General features: G+C 31.5%; 1 protein-coding gene across 2 annotated transcripts; it reads right to left on the reverse strand.

Annotated features, from left to right (window-relative positions):
* Positions 1–1916: 1916 nt before the first annotated feature.
* LOC132934857 (glycerol-3-phosphate dehydrogenase, mitochondrial) lies at positions 1917–9144 on the reverse strand. 2 transcript variants are annotated; one of them, XM_061001243.1, is made up of 13 exons: positions 8624–9144; positions 5682–5785; positions 5252–5417; positions 4917–5139; positions 4694–4857; positions 4340–4634; positions 4083–4276; positions 3811–4005; positions 3490–3746; positions 3258–3416; positions 3000–3188; positions 2833–2931; positions 1917–2358 (listed from the first exon to the last, which is right to left on the reverse strand). In XM_061001243.1, exons 2-13 carry the CDS (start codon positions 5775–5777, stop codon positions 2326–2328), a joined length of 2070 nt encoding a protein of 689 aa, XP_060857226.1. In that variant the 5' UTR covers positions 5778–5785; positions 8624–9144; the 3' UTR covers positions 1917–2325. The 2 variants fall into 2 exon arrangements, with proteins under 2 accessions (XP_060857226.1, XP_060857224.1); XM_061001241.1 differs by having other exon boundaries at positions 1917–2342; positions 8624–9132.
* Positions 9145–19663: the final 10519 nt, after the last annotated feature.

Raw genomic sequence — 19663 nt, forward strand, 5'->3', positions numbered from 1 at the left:
ATTCTGAGCGAAAACGGTCAGTCAGCCTATGATATTACCAAGTATATTTGATGATATAATTGTGAATAAAGTAATTTATATATTTACTTATTTACGTGGAACCTTGTTTTAAATTTTCAATCCTTAGCTACAAAAGTTGAACATTTTATAAATTTTTAACTACAAAATAATTATTACATTTTAAATTTGATACATTTTGTCAAAATTTGAACTTTAAATACTTATTAAAAAAAAAAAAAAACACACATCATTATAAAATCAATCGTTCCACTCAGAATCTAAAATGTGCCTCGATCGATCCCTCGTACATGTTGGAGTGAAAAAAAAACATTTTCTCATGATCACAATATTGCATATACATAATATACCGACGTATGTGCGCGCGAGTGCCCTCCGTACCGCTATACAATTGACCCGAATGGTGGACGCCGCGCACGCACACACACTGATAAATCATTAATATAATGATAAATGTACTGATATATTAATTTAATGTTATTAACAATCATTTACGACTAAATGAATGGATCTCGGGTGGCGGCGGCGACGAGATTAGAAATTGCCCAAACGATTCTCCTTAAGAGGATGTCTGTCGGCGCACTATTCGTTTTCTCCCTCTCTCTCCGACCCACGCGCAACGTTTAAACGGTTTTGAAACGATATTTAGATAAATCGATATGTCGTACCCTCAAAAATATTACCCTCCGTCTTTTTTGTAACGGGTGTTTTTACTCTGAGATTACTTAAAAACATAGAAAAAACGATTCGGCGTAAATGCGTCTTGTCCATGTTGCGCGTGCATGGTCAAAGATGAGAGAGAACACAAATAGTGCGCTGACATCCGCTTAAATCGATGGCACAGACAAAAAAATAAAACCGTGACGACTGATATATTTTCGTCTCACAGGTATTTGATAATTTTAATTTTAGATTATTATTAACGTGTTCGGTTTTACAAGTCACAATACATACACAGTACTATGTACACATAACTACCATTGATATGGATACCATTATGTTATTAAATAGATTAACATACAGGTGGTACACCATCCATTCATCAAACAAACAAATTTTGTTTTACATCGTTTTGTTAATTTAATTAGACTTTAATTTTTAGTTTTCCATAATATAGAGATCCTCGTTTCCAGAATGTTCGTCCGGAAAAATGTAAATGAGCCTGTTATCCCGGTAAATCTGACGTATTTCGTGATTCAAACAAACTAGCTGAAGGTACTTGCTTCAAAAGTAAATTTAATGAATTGTTTGCTTCGGGTATAATTTTATTATAAACCTATAGCGGTTGGCTGGTTAAGTCCCACACATGTTTAGCTTACATAGTGTACCTACGAATAAGCAAAAAGAAAAAAAAATTCCATTTCAAATTCTATAAAACGTGTTGTTAAAGGAAACAATATTACATGATAATATAATAGCAATAAAACAATAAATTAGGATATAATATAAAAACAGAATATATACTGCAGAAGAGTAAAAATTAAAATCAACATCCTGAATAAAAAAAATATCATTCAATATTTTCAATAATATTGTTAATTTGAGTAGAAAAGATAATATTAAAGATGCTATATTTTTCATTAGAGTGCTTAAAAGACAATTAGGTGAGCAATGTAGAAGAGAGGGAATAATTTATGATACAAGATAACTGTTGACGATAATATTACATTCTAATGTTACAAATTTGTCAGAAAATGGGCGAATATCGATATTATCATTATTTCTCTACGCAGTTCCATTAAGATCCATTATTTTACATAATATAATTTGCTTATAATTTTATTTTTCATGTGACTGTACAATTTGAATATTTTTTTTTTTTGTTTTTAATAATACCGTTTGCTACCTTTAGTAACTTTGTTTAGTTTTTGGACTTTGACGAGCAATAATATAGTCTATTTAGGTAATAATATATATTAGGTACTCTTATAATATAATAATAACATTAATAACATTTAACAACATGAAAAACAAAAATTTTTTGTAGATTTTTCTATATTTTTTTTATTTAACATTGTGGTCATAACAGTAATTTTTATTTTTATATATAGTAACACTTTGTAACAAAACAAAAATTAAAATTAAAGAAATACTTTGGTTATGGTAGAATTCATTATATCTAAAAAGTTGTTTGCGGATGCTAAAACAAAACCAAAAATAAATAAATAAATTGTGATTTAATGCAATAGAATTTTCATCTAAAAACCACCACCGCTTCTTTCCACACTGATTTTGCTTTGAGTTTTGTTATGGAATTCTTCTAATTCGGCCATTCTTGCAAAACGAGAATGGGATATATGACCAGATTTAAGTGCCGACATCATCTAACATAAAACACATCTTATATAAAATATATTAATATGTCATCACTCAAAACTACTAAAATTATATAAATCAAACATTACAAAAAACTCAAAAAAAAAACAAAATAAAAAATAAAAAAATATTTTTAGTTTAATTTTAGCTTTTAAGTCAGCGGTTCTTAAACTTATACGGACCCCTGATGGAAGACTTTTATAATTCACGGACCCACTTATTAATTTTCTCTTGAATATCCTTTTTTTTAAATAAAATATCATGTTATCATAATTAATATTTTAATACTTATTTTATATTAAAAATCATACAAGTATGTACATAAAAACATACGCATTTATAATTACATTTATTACACATTATTTTTCATAAAAATTTAATATTTTATTTTTAAATAGAGCCGTCGCGGACCCGGAGATGAATGTTGCTGACCACAGTTAAAGAACCGCTGTTTTAAGGAATGTTTGAAGCGGTTAATATTAAATGTAAAATGTATACCTGTAAGTATTCATCCAGCTCAACTTGGCCATTCATATTGGTGTCTATTTCTTTCAAAATTTCATGAAGCTCATCTCCAGTTACATTTTCACCAGCATTCTGTTTTAAAATATAAGACCGTATAATTCGTAATCACATCAGATAAAATAATTGATAAAAATAAATACCTTCATACTCCTACGAATGTCATTGATGGAAACATATCCTTTATGATCATGATCAAGAATCTGGAATCTCTTTACATACATTTTGACCTCTTCCTGGGATAGAGTAATTGGAATTTTGTCTCGAGATGCTCTGTTCACGCTCATACCCATTTCAGTGGCCAAGAAATGGTTGGCCATTTTCAATTGTTTCTAAATATTGTTACATAATACATTAATTATTAATAACTTATTAAGTTGTAAAACTATCAAATATCTAACCTCCTTTTCATCATCACTCCAATTTAATTCTTCGGCCATAATGTTTACAATAGTTGGGAGTGCTTCTTGAGCAGCTTGTACATTCAGGAATGCCAATCGTAAACGTCTAGCAATCATATCAACAGCCGTAACAGCGTATTCTCTAACTCCATAACGAATCTATTAAACAAAAATCGGTTATTTAAATTATATACAGAAAATTGTTAGGTATATAATTGTAATGTTTTATTACCTCAGCATCAATGTATGGAAATTCAGGGTGAATTTTATTACCGATTACTGGCCAACGTTTGCCAGTGAGGTTAGCTAATTTAGCTACAGCAAATGCTCTGTCACCATATGACGTAGCTAAATGTTGAGCGACTTCACATTCCAAACCAAAATCTTGCACTAATCTTATGTACATTGTTGGTGTCCATCCATGTGCACCTTCCAATTGGAGACCATCTGTTTGACATTCAGGTTTTGTTGGTTTCAATTCCGGGACAGCTGTAAAAACAATCGTATGTTACATAAATACAATATTTGATAGGTAAAAAAAAATTTTATAAACCTTGTATTGCAGCATCAATAGTTTCCTGAGCCATAGATCTATAAGTAGTCCACTTTCCTCCAGCAATTGTTACTAAATTAGATTTGCTTACATGGACAATATGATTACGTGCCAATGACTGAGTGTCACCTTTGTTTGGATCCGACACTAATGGACGAATACCACCCCATGCACTTAAAACATCACCTCGGCGTACTAAAATCAATTTATAAATATTAATATATAAAAAATAGTTAGGTTATACATTTCAAAAGCTCAATTTAATGGCATACCTTCAACATCTGAGTTAAGATAATTTTTTATTTCGTTCAATATGAACGAAATTTCATCTTCTGTAGGTGTGGGATTATAAGTTACAGCACATGGGCTGTCTGTGGTACCTGATAGTGTATGTTTTTGCCATGGTAAAAAGAATATAACACGACCATCAGATGTTTCAGGATCCAAAAGTCCCATTTGCTCAGGGCTATTAAAATGAGAAATATGTTTAAATCAAAAATATGCTATATTAAGATTATTTTTAAATTACCTGTAATAACCAGGTAATACAATGTGTACACCTTTACTAGGAGTACATATTTCCTTGACATTGTTATCATCCATTTTCCGTACAGAATCAGTAAAAGGCCCAGCTGCATTTATGATACACTTTGCTTTAACATCCCATTCTTTTCCAGTGAGTTCATCTCGAAGGTGTGCACCGCAAATTTTTCCTTTATCGTCTTTAATTATATGAATTGCTTTTACATGATTTGCTACTGTGGCACCATAACGCGTTGCCGTCAGTGCTAAAGCAAGGCACATTCTAGCATCGTCTTGTTGACCTAAAATATAACAAACCCATGAAACAACTAAACAAACTAAACAATTGCATTGTCATTACCGTCGTGGTATACAATAGCTCCAACCAATTTATCTTTTTTAAGCATGGGAAATATTTCTAATGCTTCAGTTTTGGTTAAATAATAAGAACTTTTAACTGTTTTTGAACCTGCTACAAGATCATATGCTTTAATACCGACCCAGTAGTAAGGAACTTTCCACCACCTATATAATCATAATAAATAGTGAAAACACGTGAATTAGATAAAAGAACTAGAACATACTCATAAACTGGTAACATGATTGGTATTGCGTGGGTTAAATGAGGAGCCGTCTTAAGCATTGTTGCTCGCTCATGCAATGCTTCTTTGACCATTTTGTATTGTTCCAAATCTAAATTAAGTATTGCTTTTTGCAAATAACGTACACCACCATGGATGAGTTTTGTGCTGCGACTTGATGTACCTGACGCAAAATCGTCTAACTCGACCAATGCAGTTTTTAAACCTGAAAATCATTATTTAAAGGTTTTAACAGATTAAATAAAATATACAATTACGTTCTACATTTAAATTTGATATTTAAAATGCGCTCAAAAGTTTTACATTAAATATCTTACCTCGTGTGACTGAGTCTATAGCACAGCCAGCCCCGGTAGCACCACCTCCAATAATTAGGACATCAAATTCTTCTGAATGTAAAGATTGAATTTGAGTACTTCTTGGAGGTAATGTCCGTAGTCTTCCAGTTTTTTTACCGGCTTCCGCTTGCACCGTTTGTAATTGCTTTAGTGAAAAATAAATAAATTTCATTAGATGTATCACAAGTAATGATGAAATGTATTTACTTAAAATATATTTTTATTTTTTTTTAAGAACAAAACATTTTTATATACAAACAAATTGATACCTACTCTCTGTAGTACACACCTAATATTTTTATTTAACAAATACACATCCAAAATGTAAATATCTATAAGTACCTACTTACTTAGATAAAAACTTCAATAACAATAAAATAGTAATAAAACAAAAGTAATAGGTACATACTGTTGGATTTTCTCCAGTCAATAACCATGTGGTGAAATATGCCCCAGCGCTAACTGAAGCACCACCAACAATTATATTATAAAGTTTTGACGCCATTATGTAACCTAAAACAAAAATGTAATTTAATTAGTAAATTAAATAATATAATAAGTAACTGTTTTGGACTATCATCTACTTGAAGTAAAAACTAAGACACTGGAAACACCCAAGATTTTACTAATTTCAGTAAAATTGTATAAATGTACCACCCGATGTACTACCTATTTTGGACATATTTTAGCATAGTATCTACAATGTACAAATGTACGATGAATGTGATTAGTGATTTTCAAAGCATGATTGAAATATACAAACACATGATTAAATAATTTTAGAGTTAACGGTTTAAATCGAAATATTTAAATTAAATAAACAAACACTGTTATTTAAAATTCTGAGGCAGATTTACTAATTGGAATTAGGCCAGATACTTTTTTAGCAGACCTTTAGATTAACTGCCAAAAGTCACATCATGTTATGTATAATATACTAATACTTATATATCTATACTCAACAAATTTTAAATATAAAACTTCTTACATAAATAATAGGAGCCAGGAGGAACCTAATACATTTTTTTTTAAGTCAATGTGACATTGAATGATATTGAACTTGTTTTCAAATTTCAAACACTTTCAAAACCACAGGAGAAACAAAATGATTACGTTTTTATATTTGTTATTTGTAGATTAACATAAATAGTTCACATTCTTGAGTCCCGATAAAATAAATTGTGACCTCTGATTGAATATAGATATCTATCTACACCATCATTCATCACTCATCAGTACCTATTTAGTCAGATGACATCAATAGGTAATATATTTAATTAAAGAATTAGTTTGATTTGTATTTCTACTCGATGATGACCTATGACCTAATAAGTTGATGTTCATTTGTTTATTATTCAACTGCGAATATGTTCTTATTTTTTAAACAACAAGCGTTTGAAATCGTTTTTAGACATTTAATAATAATCTGAAAGATTATCATTTTAATACAGCAATAAGTAATCGATATTAACCCATTAAAATGAAATTTAATTTTTAATTATCATAAGAAGATAATATAATATTATATTAGTTTGTAATAATGGGTATGCACACGGGTGTACATAAATTAAAGACATTTTCACAAGTTTAAATAAATTAAAAAATCAATATTCATATTTAGTTTGTAATTATCAGAGTAATTATTATGCTCATTAATATAATAGTGTTAAATTAGCCAACTGCATAATATTTTAATTAATGCAATTTGTCAATAACCAACAGAAATAGAACAAATTAATATTGATATAACAAAAGTATAGGTACAACTCGTCATTTGTTTTAAGTGTGTCAATTACAAATTTCTAATAGCTACAAAATAATGTTGTACGCCTGCCATGGTACACATTAAAATATGTAAATTAGGTATTGAAATGTAGACGTGCACATTACGTGAAATATTATTCTAGGGCTTTTGATGGCGCGTTTAGCACACATGTACCTACCTGACGTACCCAACTAATCAAGGATGACGAGAACAATATCAAGTGTGGATTAGTTAGTACTTAGTTGGCCGAAAAATTAAAAGCCGGAATTAATATTTTTTTATCATAAATCATTGGTTGTTAAATACCTACAATTCCAATAGCTACGTATATTGTTATTTTACTTTACTCTTACCAATACCATTATGTATTATATTCGTACATATTAACTGCACAGTGATTACTTGTTTCCAGGTACCTAATTGATCTTACCGATTTTACCGATTATAATAATTATTGATCTTGTTTTCCCTGTGGGAATTCGAAATTTAGAATCGTATTTAACAATACACATAATTATGTTGAAACCTAGGCCAGAAATAATAAACAATTTTTGAAATCAATGGAAATGTTTTTTTACTCGTTTTTAGTCATTTAAAAAGAGTAGTTCAGTTTCGAGAATATGCCTTAGAATATATTATTTACTAATACTTATCCAACAGCCTACAACGACAAAAACGTGTCAGTCTCGTGTCATAAGCATTGTTCGTGTTCAAAACATTTTTCATGGGTTAACCTACCTACCGTTTGAATAAATTAATACTGATTACTTATGCGTGCTAAAAATTACTAGGAATGAAATTTTACATTAAACAGGCGGCCACCTCTCTCGCCAGTAAAGATTCAAAGATGTAGGTACACACAAGTACCAAAGTCCTTTCAAAAGTTAGATAATCGTCTACAACTATCCAATTCATTTTGAATTCATATTTTTTTTTCGCATACACAAAAAAATGTTAAATTCAAAACGATCAAATATTATTGGCCATTACAGATTACAGAGAACATTTGTGATTGCAGCGAGTAACTTTTTGCCGACAAAATATTTACAGAGATACAAGTAGGTTAGTTTTGTGCGGATGAAATAATAATAAATCCAATAATACATGCGGGGTCCGTCCCTACGGATTGAAATCGTCGAGAAACGTCAATGCCAAATACCTAGGCGATTACAGAACGGTTATAACAATTATTACAATTGTAACAACGTCTGGGCTAGGGAAATAATATGTTATCGTTGAATATTGAGTGATATGACTTGGTACGCATAAACAAATTTTGTCCGACGATTTGGACTTGGGTACGATTTTAGGTGGCGATTTAGTAGATTTTTTTTTTTGATCTGACCGGACGGTTTTATAATTTTCAAAAAATTTCAAATTTCTTTTCGAACCGTAGGTAGGCAGTCGCCGAATATACTAGGTAGAGGTAGGCTAGGTTAGGTTACAGGTATTTTTGAGTTGCGTTGACGAGAACAACAGGTAGGAGGCAGATGCCTAATAACCGTACGAGACTGCTGAGCCAAGGTCGTTTTTTGGCGCAACAACTCGGACGAAAATATTGTAATAAAATCGTAAGACAGTTATACCTCGTGCGATTGTCGGCAAAGATAAAAACGCGAAATTCGCTCGCAGACTCGGGAGGGACACTCGTCACGGAATTCGAATAGTTTTATTATTCGAACGATAATAATTTGAAGAAAAAAAGTAAAAAATATTAATAGATGTTGTTACGATAACGATATCATAAGCTCGTTGCGATGGACGAAAACCGTACACAGTTGTCGCAATAATTAATTACGGTACGTCCGGATGATATTATCATCATAGCACTAGTTAATTGATTTAGACACACGAACCGGGAACCTGCGAAATTGCGCCGAAACTGAGCGGCGGCTGCGGTGGCGGCGAACGGCTGCGACGACCTGCGTAACGCGACGAACACGTCCGGAACACGACTGGTGGTGGTGGTGAGCTTGCCGAGCACGGCGCGCCGACGAGCGTCTAGGCGAGTAACGCGATCGCTTGTATCACTGACCACCGCGGGCCGGGGGAAAAAGAAACGCGATCGGCGATAACACAATAACATTACGATAATGGTTTATATTATTATTATCATATTATTATATCGTCCGTTATCGGCAAATCGAACGATGCCGACGGTTTTGGAGGGGAATCCACGTCGCGCGCGCCCGACGAGACGGCGCCGGCGGCGGTGGTGGCGGGCCGTGTTATCATCGCGGGGCGCCGACCGGACAGGACGGACAGCCGCGGGGCTGGCGATCGGCAGAATATATTATAGGATTTCGGGTACCGAAAAATGTTGTAACAATATTATCATCGTTGTCGCTGTCAGATGACGATAACATTATTGTTATTAATTAGCGATATAGGTATTAGTGTATTACTATTATCGTTGCCCGCTCTCGTCCGATATCGATCGTCGCGAGGTCAACGCTGTCGGCAGTCGCGGAGGCGTGGGCGGCAGACGGGTGGGAGGGACCCGGGCGGCAGAGATCGCGATCAAAAGCAAATAATAATAATAATAATAATCGCGCGACGTTATTACTATTATTTCGTTTTAAAATATTGTAATAATAATTAATGACATTATTGTGACCGGCGGCGGGTACTCACCCCGTTTGCGAGCCGGTGTCGGTCATGCAGTCCGGCGGCGGTGGTGGCGGCGGCGGCGACGGTGACGGTGATCGGCGGTCGGCACTCGACTGGCGGCGTTGGCCGAGTTTTTAAAAATAAACGACCGGCGGGCGCGACGATTGTCCACGGTCGGCGGCGGAGCGCGAAAAAAAAATATAATATATAATATTATCAAAACGATTCTTTTCTCTCTTTCCCGTCCGCGCACGATCGCGACCGACGTCCTCTGCTGCGGCGGCGGCGGCGGCTTTGGCGGCTCGACGTGACATTGAGGGGGGGGGAGGGGGAGAAAAAGTTACATCAGACTCGGCGGCGCAAGCGCGCGAATACCTGTGCGGTGTGCACGCCGCGCTCGTTTGCTATTCCGCGCCGGTTTACGCGCGCGGAGCGCGGCGCACGATTATTATCGTTGTGCGCGGAATTCAATTTTCGCATGATAAAATATTATTACGTTACGCGTTTGCACGCCCGGCCGGCCGACTGTCTTGTGACCGGTACACGGTTCAGACGATAATTTACCGTACACCGTAAATGACGGTTGAACAAAATAATTTAAACCCCCCCCCCCCTACCACTACTCGTTCTTTTCGGTTAATACGGCTAAGACCTGCGGTGCAATACGGTGATATAGTCGGGACCGGATAATGGTTTCGGTAAAGCGCGGTCGAGCACAAGACGGTTTTTGGCTGCGACACGATTTGAGCGTAGGATATCAATTTACGCGGCGTTGCCGCATTCGCGTGGCCGAAATTTTGAAATTTATTATTTTCACGTATTATTTTTACACTGATTATAGTGATACTACCAGGCGCGAGCCGTGGGCTGAGCCCAGCTGCACCTCTATCGGCAACGTTATCGGTTAATTTAGATTGGTTCCGGAGCCAATAGATTTCCGACATTTCGACAATTTTTAAATCGGAGGAAAACATGAGATAAGGTAATTTAAGACACAATTCCAAAATTATTATAGAAATACTATATCGGTGTTCGATAACCTATACTCCGTAGCAGCGGTTCCCGAGCCATAGGTATAATATTAATAATTATATATATTTAAAATAATATTATTATTATATTTTTCGTCGTACATAATAATATATTTTTATCAATTTTAACCGTAGTGTACAATACGTGTACAATTGACGATACGTTTGAATGCAGTTTTATCTTATATATTATTATAGTTCATTGATTATTAATGGGTTCCTGTTATTCGTCATTTTTATCGTATTTATCGTGCACGGCGCGAAAACGTATATTATAGGTATGCTCCGGGTCGTGGCTGGGCAAGTTAATGATTTCTTTTAATTCAGTTAAGTTAAGTTAATATGCAAAATGTTAATTTGTTAATAACAAAAAGTTAAAAGTTAATTTAACTATAGGTTAACTCAGTTAAGCTCAAAGTTAATACACACTTTTTGTTAACTTTTTATTGAGTTAAAAAAAAGTTAATTTGTTTATACAACGCCAGCGTACTTAATTTTTTTTCCAACCCGAAACTAAATCATAGGTTTTAGTGTTTATACTTCATACAGTATTTCCATATAAATTAGATTCGAATGATATAAATTTTTAACTTTAAACGATTTACGATACATATTTTAGATTCTGAGCGAAGCAATGAATGTATTGATTTTACAATGATGACGTGTGTTTTTTTTTTAATTTTTTAATTTTTTTTTTTATTTTTGTGTCTGTCATCACCTTTTAGGACAGTAAAAGTGCTTGGATTTTCTTCAATAGTAACTTTTCTGATAGGAAAGTGAATCTAGTTGGTACTTTGCGGGGTCAAAAGTAAAAATTTCCCAGTAGTTTTCACAAGCGACGTGAAAAACAAAAGAAAAATTATGGGAAAACGGGAATTTTTACGCAAAATCTGTTTTCGAGAAAATCGATTTTGGTTTTTGGTGTAACTCTAAAACAAATGACCGTAGGGACATGACATTTTGACTGAATGTTTATATTACCATTTTCTATACACCATAAAATTTACAAAATATTTTGACTCTTTTTGAGCTGTTTACGGTCATTGTCAGTTTTCAATTTTTTTAGTTTTTTTTTCTATAAATATCAATAAAATTTTATCTGTTGAGTAAAAAAGCTTAAAAATTTAATAGAAGGCTCCTAGGTTATTGTTTCAAAGGCAGATGAAAAAAATTAAAAATCCTTAGTCATAGTTTTTATTTATAAGCATTTAAAGTTCAAATTTTGACAAAATACGGAAAAATCACGAAAAATAGCAAATTATTTTGATTTGAGAATTAATAAAAATTTTTCTTTTTAAATCTAAGATTTGAAAATGTAATATAAGATTACTCATAAGTTTGTCTACCTTTATCAAAAAAAAAATGTCTAGAAGAAACTTAAATTAAATTTTTATGAGCGTCTGAAATTTATATGTTTACAACATTTGATATTTACTCGATTTCTCATGTAACAATTTTCTTATTTTATTGTAATTAAAAAACAAATGACTGTAGATACTTGAAAATTTCACTGAATGTTTATATTAGCATTTTCTATACACCATAAAATGTTAAAAATATTTTGACTCCTCTTTTTGAGCTGTTTACGGACATTGTCAGTTTTCAATTTTTTTAGTTTTTTTTTCTATAAATATCAATAAATTTTTATTTGTTGGGTAAAAAAACGAGAAAATTTAATATAAGGCTCCTGATATATCGTTCTAATAGCAGTTGAAAAATATTAAAAATACATAGGCACAATTTTTTTTTATAAGCATTTAAAGTTCAAATTTTGACAACATTTATCAAATTTATAATTTATTAATTATTTTGTGGTTAAAAATTTATAAATTTATAAATTTTTAACTTTTATGGCTAAGGATTGAAAATTTAAAACAAGGTTCCATGTAAATAGGTTATACATAAATTACTTTATTCACAATAATATCATCAAATATACTTGGTAAAATCATAGGCTGACTGACCGTTTTCGCTCAGAATCGTTTTTCTTATACAATGATATATCATTGAATTCAAATTTAACACCATCCATTACACTGACCCACTTGTAACCTACTGTACAGCAGAGCGACATCCACTTATCCACCTTTTTTGACATGAAAACGAAATAGACTGAAATAGTGAAATATCATAAAACTAAGAACAAAATAAATCAACTTAACTTACTTCTTAAAATGAAAAATTAACTCTTTAATTTCACATTAATTAAGAAAGAAATTTAGTAGGTTAACAGTCAAGTCAATGAAAAGCCAAAAGTAACTAGTTAAGTTTAAAAGTTAAAATAAAATTAACTTTTTAACTTAACTTTTTTTTTTTAACTCGTTAATGCCCAGCCTTGCTCTGGGTGGGCCTCAAATATTTTTTTTTTACAAAATTAGTGGTCCGCGAAACTAAAAAGGTTGGGAACCACTGCTCTATAGTATTCTTGACTTATAAACCATGCAGTATTTTTTTAATTCGTACCATATTTTAATTTCATTATACTCACAACTATTATTATTATTATTATCATCATTATTTTGTTTTTTTTTTTCGATATGTTATATTTTGAATTATTGTAATTATTTAAATAAATATTTTTGTATAATATAGTTTAAAATGGCAACGTTGCAGAGTTTTTTATGCTCAATCGTGTAGGTATTCTTTTTGCAATCCGATTTCCTTTGATACGCCGTCAATTTCGCTCAATCGTGTCGCAAAAAAGGTATTTTATGCTCAACCGTGTCTCGGCCATATTTTTTCCATTTTAGACTGCAGGTTTCCATTTAATACGCAGGATGTAAAACAAAAAAAATTCCCGATAGATCTTTATTAAATGTAATTTATTATTTATTATTAATTTATGGATTTCATATATTTTACATAATATTTATTATTGCATTTTACCTACGTAATTATATACTCCGAAATTCATTTTTGTTCCGTTATTTGACTTGCCGACTTTCTTTTCTACTAAATTTTTCAAGTTGAGAATTGATTCGAGAAGTTCATTTTCATTATTTTGATCCAGTGCGAACATTTCCAATCGTTTTATTTCATGGAGCGCGTTTTTATACGTTCAACATCATTGCCGTACATTATCAGTTTTGTCTTCGGAACTGCAGGATTGACCAACGTCTATATTGAAGTGCGATGTTTTCTGAGTTTTCTATTCATTATTGACTGATATAATTTTAAAACTGTACATGTACATTGTACAAATTTCCATGATATACTGCTGGTACTTGACAAAATTTCGTTTCCATTTCCACGTTAAACGGGTTCCATATTCACGTACGTTTCCCCAGCCCCCCACATATCAATTTTCGTAAATTTTCTTTTGCCAATATTTAGTACGTTATTTGTTTGAATTTGTTTGACCCGAATCAGAATTTGTTTGACATCAGGTACCCCGGAAAATTCAATTTACCTGTGGGGGGCTGAGGAAACGTTTCCCCAGCCCCCCTCATAGGTAAATAATCGTATTTTTGAAATTTTTCTTTTGCCAATATTTAGTACGTTGTTTGTTTGAATTTGTTTGACCCGAATCAGAATTTGTTTGACATCAGGTACCCCGGAAAATTCAATTTACCCGTGGGGGGCTGAGGAAACGTTTCCCCAGCCCCCCTCATAGGTAAATAATCGTATTTTTGAAATTTTTCTTTTGCCAATATTTAGTACGTTGTTTGTTTGAATTTGTTTGACCCGAATCAGAATTTGTTTGACATCAGGTACCCCGGAAAATTAATTTACCCGCGGGGGCTGAGGAAACGTTTCCCCAGCCCCCCTCATAGGTAAATAATCGACTTTTTGAAATTTTTCTTTTGCCAATATTTAGTACGTTATTTGTTTGAATTTGTTTGACTGGTTTTGGAATTTGTTCAATATCGGGAAACCCGTAAAATTCAATTTACCCGTGGGGTCTTAATTATTAGTTTAAATATAATGGCAATCAAATTCAAATTCAACTGAATTTGCCTTTTCAAGGGCAGTCGTTACTCAGAATTGGATTGACATCCAGTACTTGTTTGCTTATAAAATGTTTCTTTAGAACATAAATTGAAAAATAATAACTGTTAATAATAATAATAATCTTGCATAATATAATGCCATAATAGAGCTTTGTTCAAAAAAAATCACCATGTTAATTTATCGAATAATTTTTTAAAACACAAGTTTCAAAAATAAAAATATTGTTTATTAATAATAATAATTATGCATGCAATGCATTTTATCTTTCAAAGCAAAAAAAATTACTAAATCAAATAAAAAACATCTTGATGCACTTTCGAAGAAAAACAGTACTAAGTAGTATTTATATTATATTAACAAAATAAACTTCAGTCACTTAAATAAAATTGACCTAAATCATTATTGGTTTAAGAAGAACTTATAATCATTGTCATCATCATAAAAATTCTCCAATGGTATTTTTGAAAATATAATAATATAATACGTACATTAAACAAATATATATATTACAACATAAGTTTTTAGTAGGTACATTCCTACTTACTTAGGTATTATACTTTATGCAAACATTATGATGTCTTAATTAAATATTAACTTTTATGTTTTTATTTTAAAATCTATATTAATATAGAATAGGTACTTCCTTTTTGCCTTTTTCGACGCACAATAGGGATCTAGTTATAGATTTATACGGTTTTACTATTTAAATTCTACTTTATACATAATAGGTATTTTATTATTTTACAAGGTTCGAGGTTTTTGAGATGGATAATATGAATATGTTAGTATCACTGATCATCAACACTTTTGGAGCATTTGACTATCAATAATCACAATGCTTGGTGTATGATGATAATGCTTTTAGATGTAGAAATAATTAAATAAACTATTCGTATTAATTTGCAAAGTTAATTTTTATAAAAGAATTATTTAAAATTTACAGGAAAGATTTTATGTAATTTAAAACAACTGGAAAAAGTACATTTTGTATTTACTTTAATTTCGTTTTCTATATTTATAATATAGAAAATAGTGTGTTTTGAAGTTATATGGAATTAGTACGGTTTATAAAAAATGAATATTAGGAGTTTGCGGTTAGGTTATTAGCGGTTTGCCGCATAATTTTAAACCAAACACGTATTTATCACGGCAAATATAATGTTTTGATGCAATTTGTAAATAGTTCTTTTTGACCTAATATTGGACATGAAAATAGTACGTTATGCCTCAATAACAGATAATTAAATTCAATTTAACAGTGAAAATAGTTCGTTTTTGTTCAATTTGACCACGACGTTCGATTCCTTGTCCATTTTTTCATATGAATTAATGTACAACTTAATTCATGGCATTTTGAAAATAGTACGTTTTGAAATGTCACACCTCAATTATAAAACAATTATTTTAACAATTGTTTTTATTGTTATCTGTTAATTTGTAATATTCATCTTTTTATTTTAAAAATGGAACCGTACATCCTACGTAGATTATAGTATTATTATTAATTTTAAATCTTATAGTTTATTTTAATTTTAAATTATACTCATGGTGATATTAATATTTGTTTTGTGAACATAATATATAATTATATTTGTATAATGCACTGTGTGCTGCAGTGCAAGTGTCCTTAACAAATTAAAACGTTCTGGAGTTTTGTTCTAATTTTAAGCGTTTATTACTATGTTCAGCTGACAGGCACACACGTTCTTCGATTATGAATATAGGTATAATAATGTGGTAGGCCCAATATTCCTGTATACATTTGCTATTTATATAAATTATAATATGTAATTTGATCTATAATATTGTTAGCGATTTTAACAACTTATTTGGAAGAACCACGTACTGCTGTAGCACATGTTATGAGTGAATCTGTTATTTAATACCATTACCTACCAGTGCTCACTTTATTTGCTCACAAATACTTTATTAAAGGTACTCACAATATTTTTTATTTTTGAGTTCTTATAGACATTATTAAAATTCTAAATGGTTGGTCGAAAACCAGCTCTTCCAGCATCAGTCATTATTGACGCTGTTTTAAAATTTAAAGATAAAATAATACCTACGAATGACGATGGCAAAAAAGGTAAGTAGGAACCTACTTATATTTTAATAGTATAGTTATACAATAAAGGTAGTAGATATTTAGAAAACAGTCAAATAATCATGTAGAATAATTTCAAGATGATTTAAATTTAGTCCAAAATATGAAAAAATTGAGACGTTGACATTCGTCGTACCAAAAGTTTACTGTATGTGCTCAGTTACCGTGAGTAGATATCTGCCTTATAATTAAAACGCTAGATATAAGCCTTTACAAATTTGATCAATTAGACAAATTATTTATTTGTAAATATCTAAAATGCCAGGAATAAAAATTATTCTAGGTGTAGGTAAATTTGATATAAGTATAATATTTTTATTATAATTTTTATCATTAATTGCTTTTTTGGTAAATTAGTCATTTATTAATTATTAATATTCAGAAAATTATTGATTTGTATTTATATTGTCATTTGGGCTGCAAAATGTCGCAATACAATATAATAGTATAATATGCGCTGGGCAATAAATGTATTGATTTTACAATGATGTGTGTTAGTTAGCTAATAATACATAGTTTTTTAGGTCAATTTTATTTAAGTGACTGAAGTTTATTTTGTTAATATAATATAAATACTACTTAGTACTGTTTTTCTTCGAAAGTGCATCAAGATGTTTTTTATTTGATTTAGTAATTTTTTTTGCTTTGAAAGATAAAATGCATTGCATGCATAATTATTATTATTAATAAACAATATTTTTATTTTTGAAACTTGTGTTTTAAAAAATTATTCGATAAATTAACATGGTGATTTTTTTTGAACAAAGCTCTATTATGGCATTATATTATGCAAGATTATTATTATTATTAACAGTTATTATTTTTCAATTTATGTTCTAAAGAAACATTTTATAAGCAAACAAGTACTGGATGTCAATCCAATTCTGAGTAACGACTGCCCTTGAAAAGGCAAATTCAGTTGAATTTGAATTTGATTGCCATTATATTTAAACTAATAATTAAGACCCCACGGGTAAATTGAATTTTACGGGTTTCCCGATATTGAACAAATTCCAAAACCAGTCAAACAAATTCAAACAAATAACGTACTAAATATTGGCAAAAGAAAAATTTCAAAAAGTCGATTATTTACCTATGAGGGGGGCTGGGGAAACGTTTCCTCAGCCCCCGCGGGTAAATTAATTTTCCGGGGTACCTGATGTCAAACAAATTCTGATTCGGGTCAAACAAATTCAAACAAACAACGTACTAAATATTGGCAAAAGAAAAATTTCAAAAATACGATTATTTACCTATGAGGGGGGCTGGGGAAACGTTTCCTCAGCCCCCCACGGGTAAATTGAATTTTCCGGGGTACCTGATGTCAAACAAATTCTGATTCGGGTCAAACAAATTCAAACAAACAACGTACTAAATATTGGCAAAAGAAAAATTTCAAAAATACGATTATTTACCTATGAGGGGGGCTGGGGAAACGTTTCCTCAGCCCCCCACGGGTAAATTGAATTTTCCGGGGTACCTGATGTCAAACAAATTCTGATTCGGGTCAAACAAATTCAAACAAATAACGTACTAAATATTGGCAAAAGAAAATTTACGAAAATTGTAATGTGGGGGGCTGGGGAAACGTACGTTCCATATTCCACAAGTTTTACTGTATCATATTTTATATATTAAATTTAATTTCGACCGCGTAAAATAAAAAAGGTGGACAAGTGGGTGTACCGCTGCAGCCGTATACAGTCGAGTATATTATGTCATTGTGATAACATAATAATGGTTGTGTTAAATTTGAATTCAATGAAAATCGTTGAACGCACAACGTGATTCTGAGCAGAGACGGTGGGCGGCTCAGCATACTTTTATATAAATAAATAACAATCAAATTTAACAGCCGAAAAATCGATAAAAATCTCAAATATCTCATGGCTATATATGACTAGCGTTACTTTCCGGTTAACTCGTGGGGAATATTCTATTCAATTTTCAGACGTTAGCTACGAAAAGAAATATTTTTATGAATTTCATACTAAAATATAATTTCCAAATTTTCGGTATTTTGATGAATTTTGTCAACTATACGTAGGGGTACAATTTAGTATTTACACCTATCGTCCTTTAATCATAGATTTTTGCAATAAATAATAATCACCAACAATACAACAACTACCTACTATAAGTACTAAGTGGTATTCAAAATTCCAATGCTATTTTACTACATAATATGTATACATATATATAAATATTAATTTTACATAAAAATAAAATTGATGGGCGTTGTAAGCGTTTTATAGTCTCATCCGATGGATATCTGGAATAATTTTTTTTTAAATTTTAACTTTGCGCTCTTTCTGGACAGGAAAACTATGGCCGCAATACTCATTATAGGTATATAAGTATAGGCAGGTACTCGAGTCTCGACTGTCGAGTACAAGTATTCGAATTTCGAATACTTTTTTTTAGAATTCTGCAATAATACGTATTCAAGAACTCTTGAAAAAATACTGTTGCGGTTAGAGTAAAATACTAATTTTCTAATTCCCCACTTTTTCAATTTAGTTTATTGATTTTGTATTTTAAATTCAATCACGCAAAAATAGATGGAGGGGGGAGGAAGATGGGATAATACGTAACCGGTAGCAGGCTGTACTGCAGTCGGTGTCGAGTGACGAGTGTAAATCGTCATTGAGTAGATCACTGTCTAATTTATAATACCTAAATGTGTGTTAAATTTGAATATACGCGTTTGAATCATTCAGCGGCGGACTGGGAGAAAAAAGCAGCCCGGGAAAATCATAATTTTACCTACCGAGCGGTATACTAACGGCCCTTTTTGTAATATACATATATGTATTTATTTTTTTTGTAAACACAATTTAGCTTTTAAATTTTTAAATATTTTAATTAATTGATATATAAAGCAAAATAAAATAACTATTGTAAATTTATTAGTTGAAGTGTATATC

The sequence above is a fragment of the Metopolophium dirhodum genome, chromosome 1, assembly GCF_019925205.1.
Source record: "Metopolophium dirhodum isolate CAU chromosome 1, ASM1992520v1, whole genome shotgun sequence".
NCBI classification, from domain to species: Eukaryota; Metazoa; Arthropoda; class Insecta; order Hemiptera; family Aphididae; genus Metopolophium; species Metopolophium dirhodum.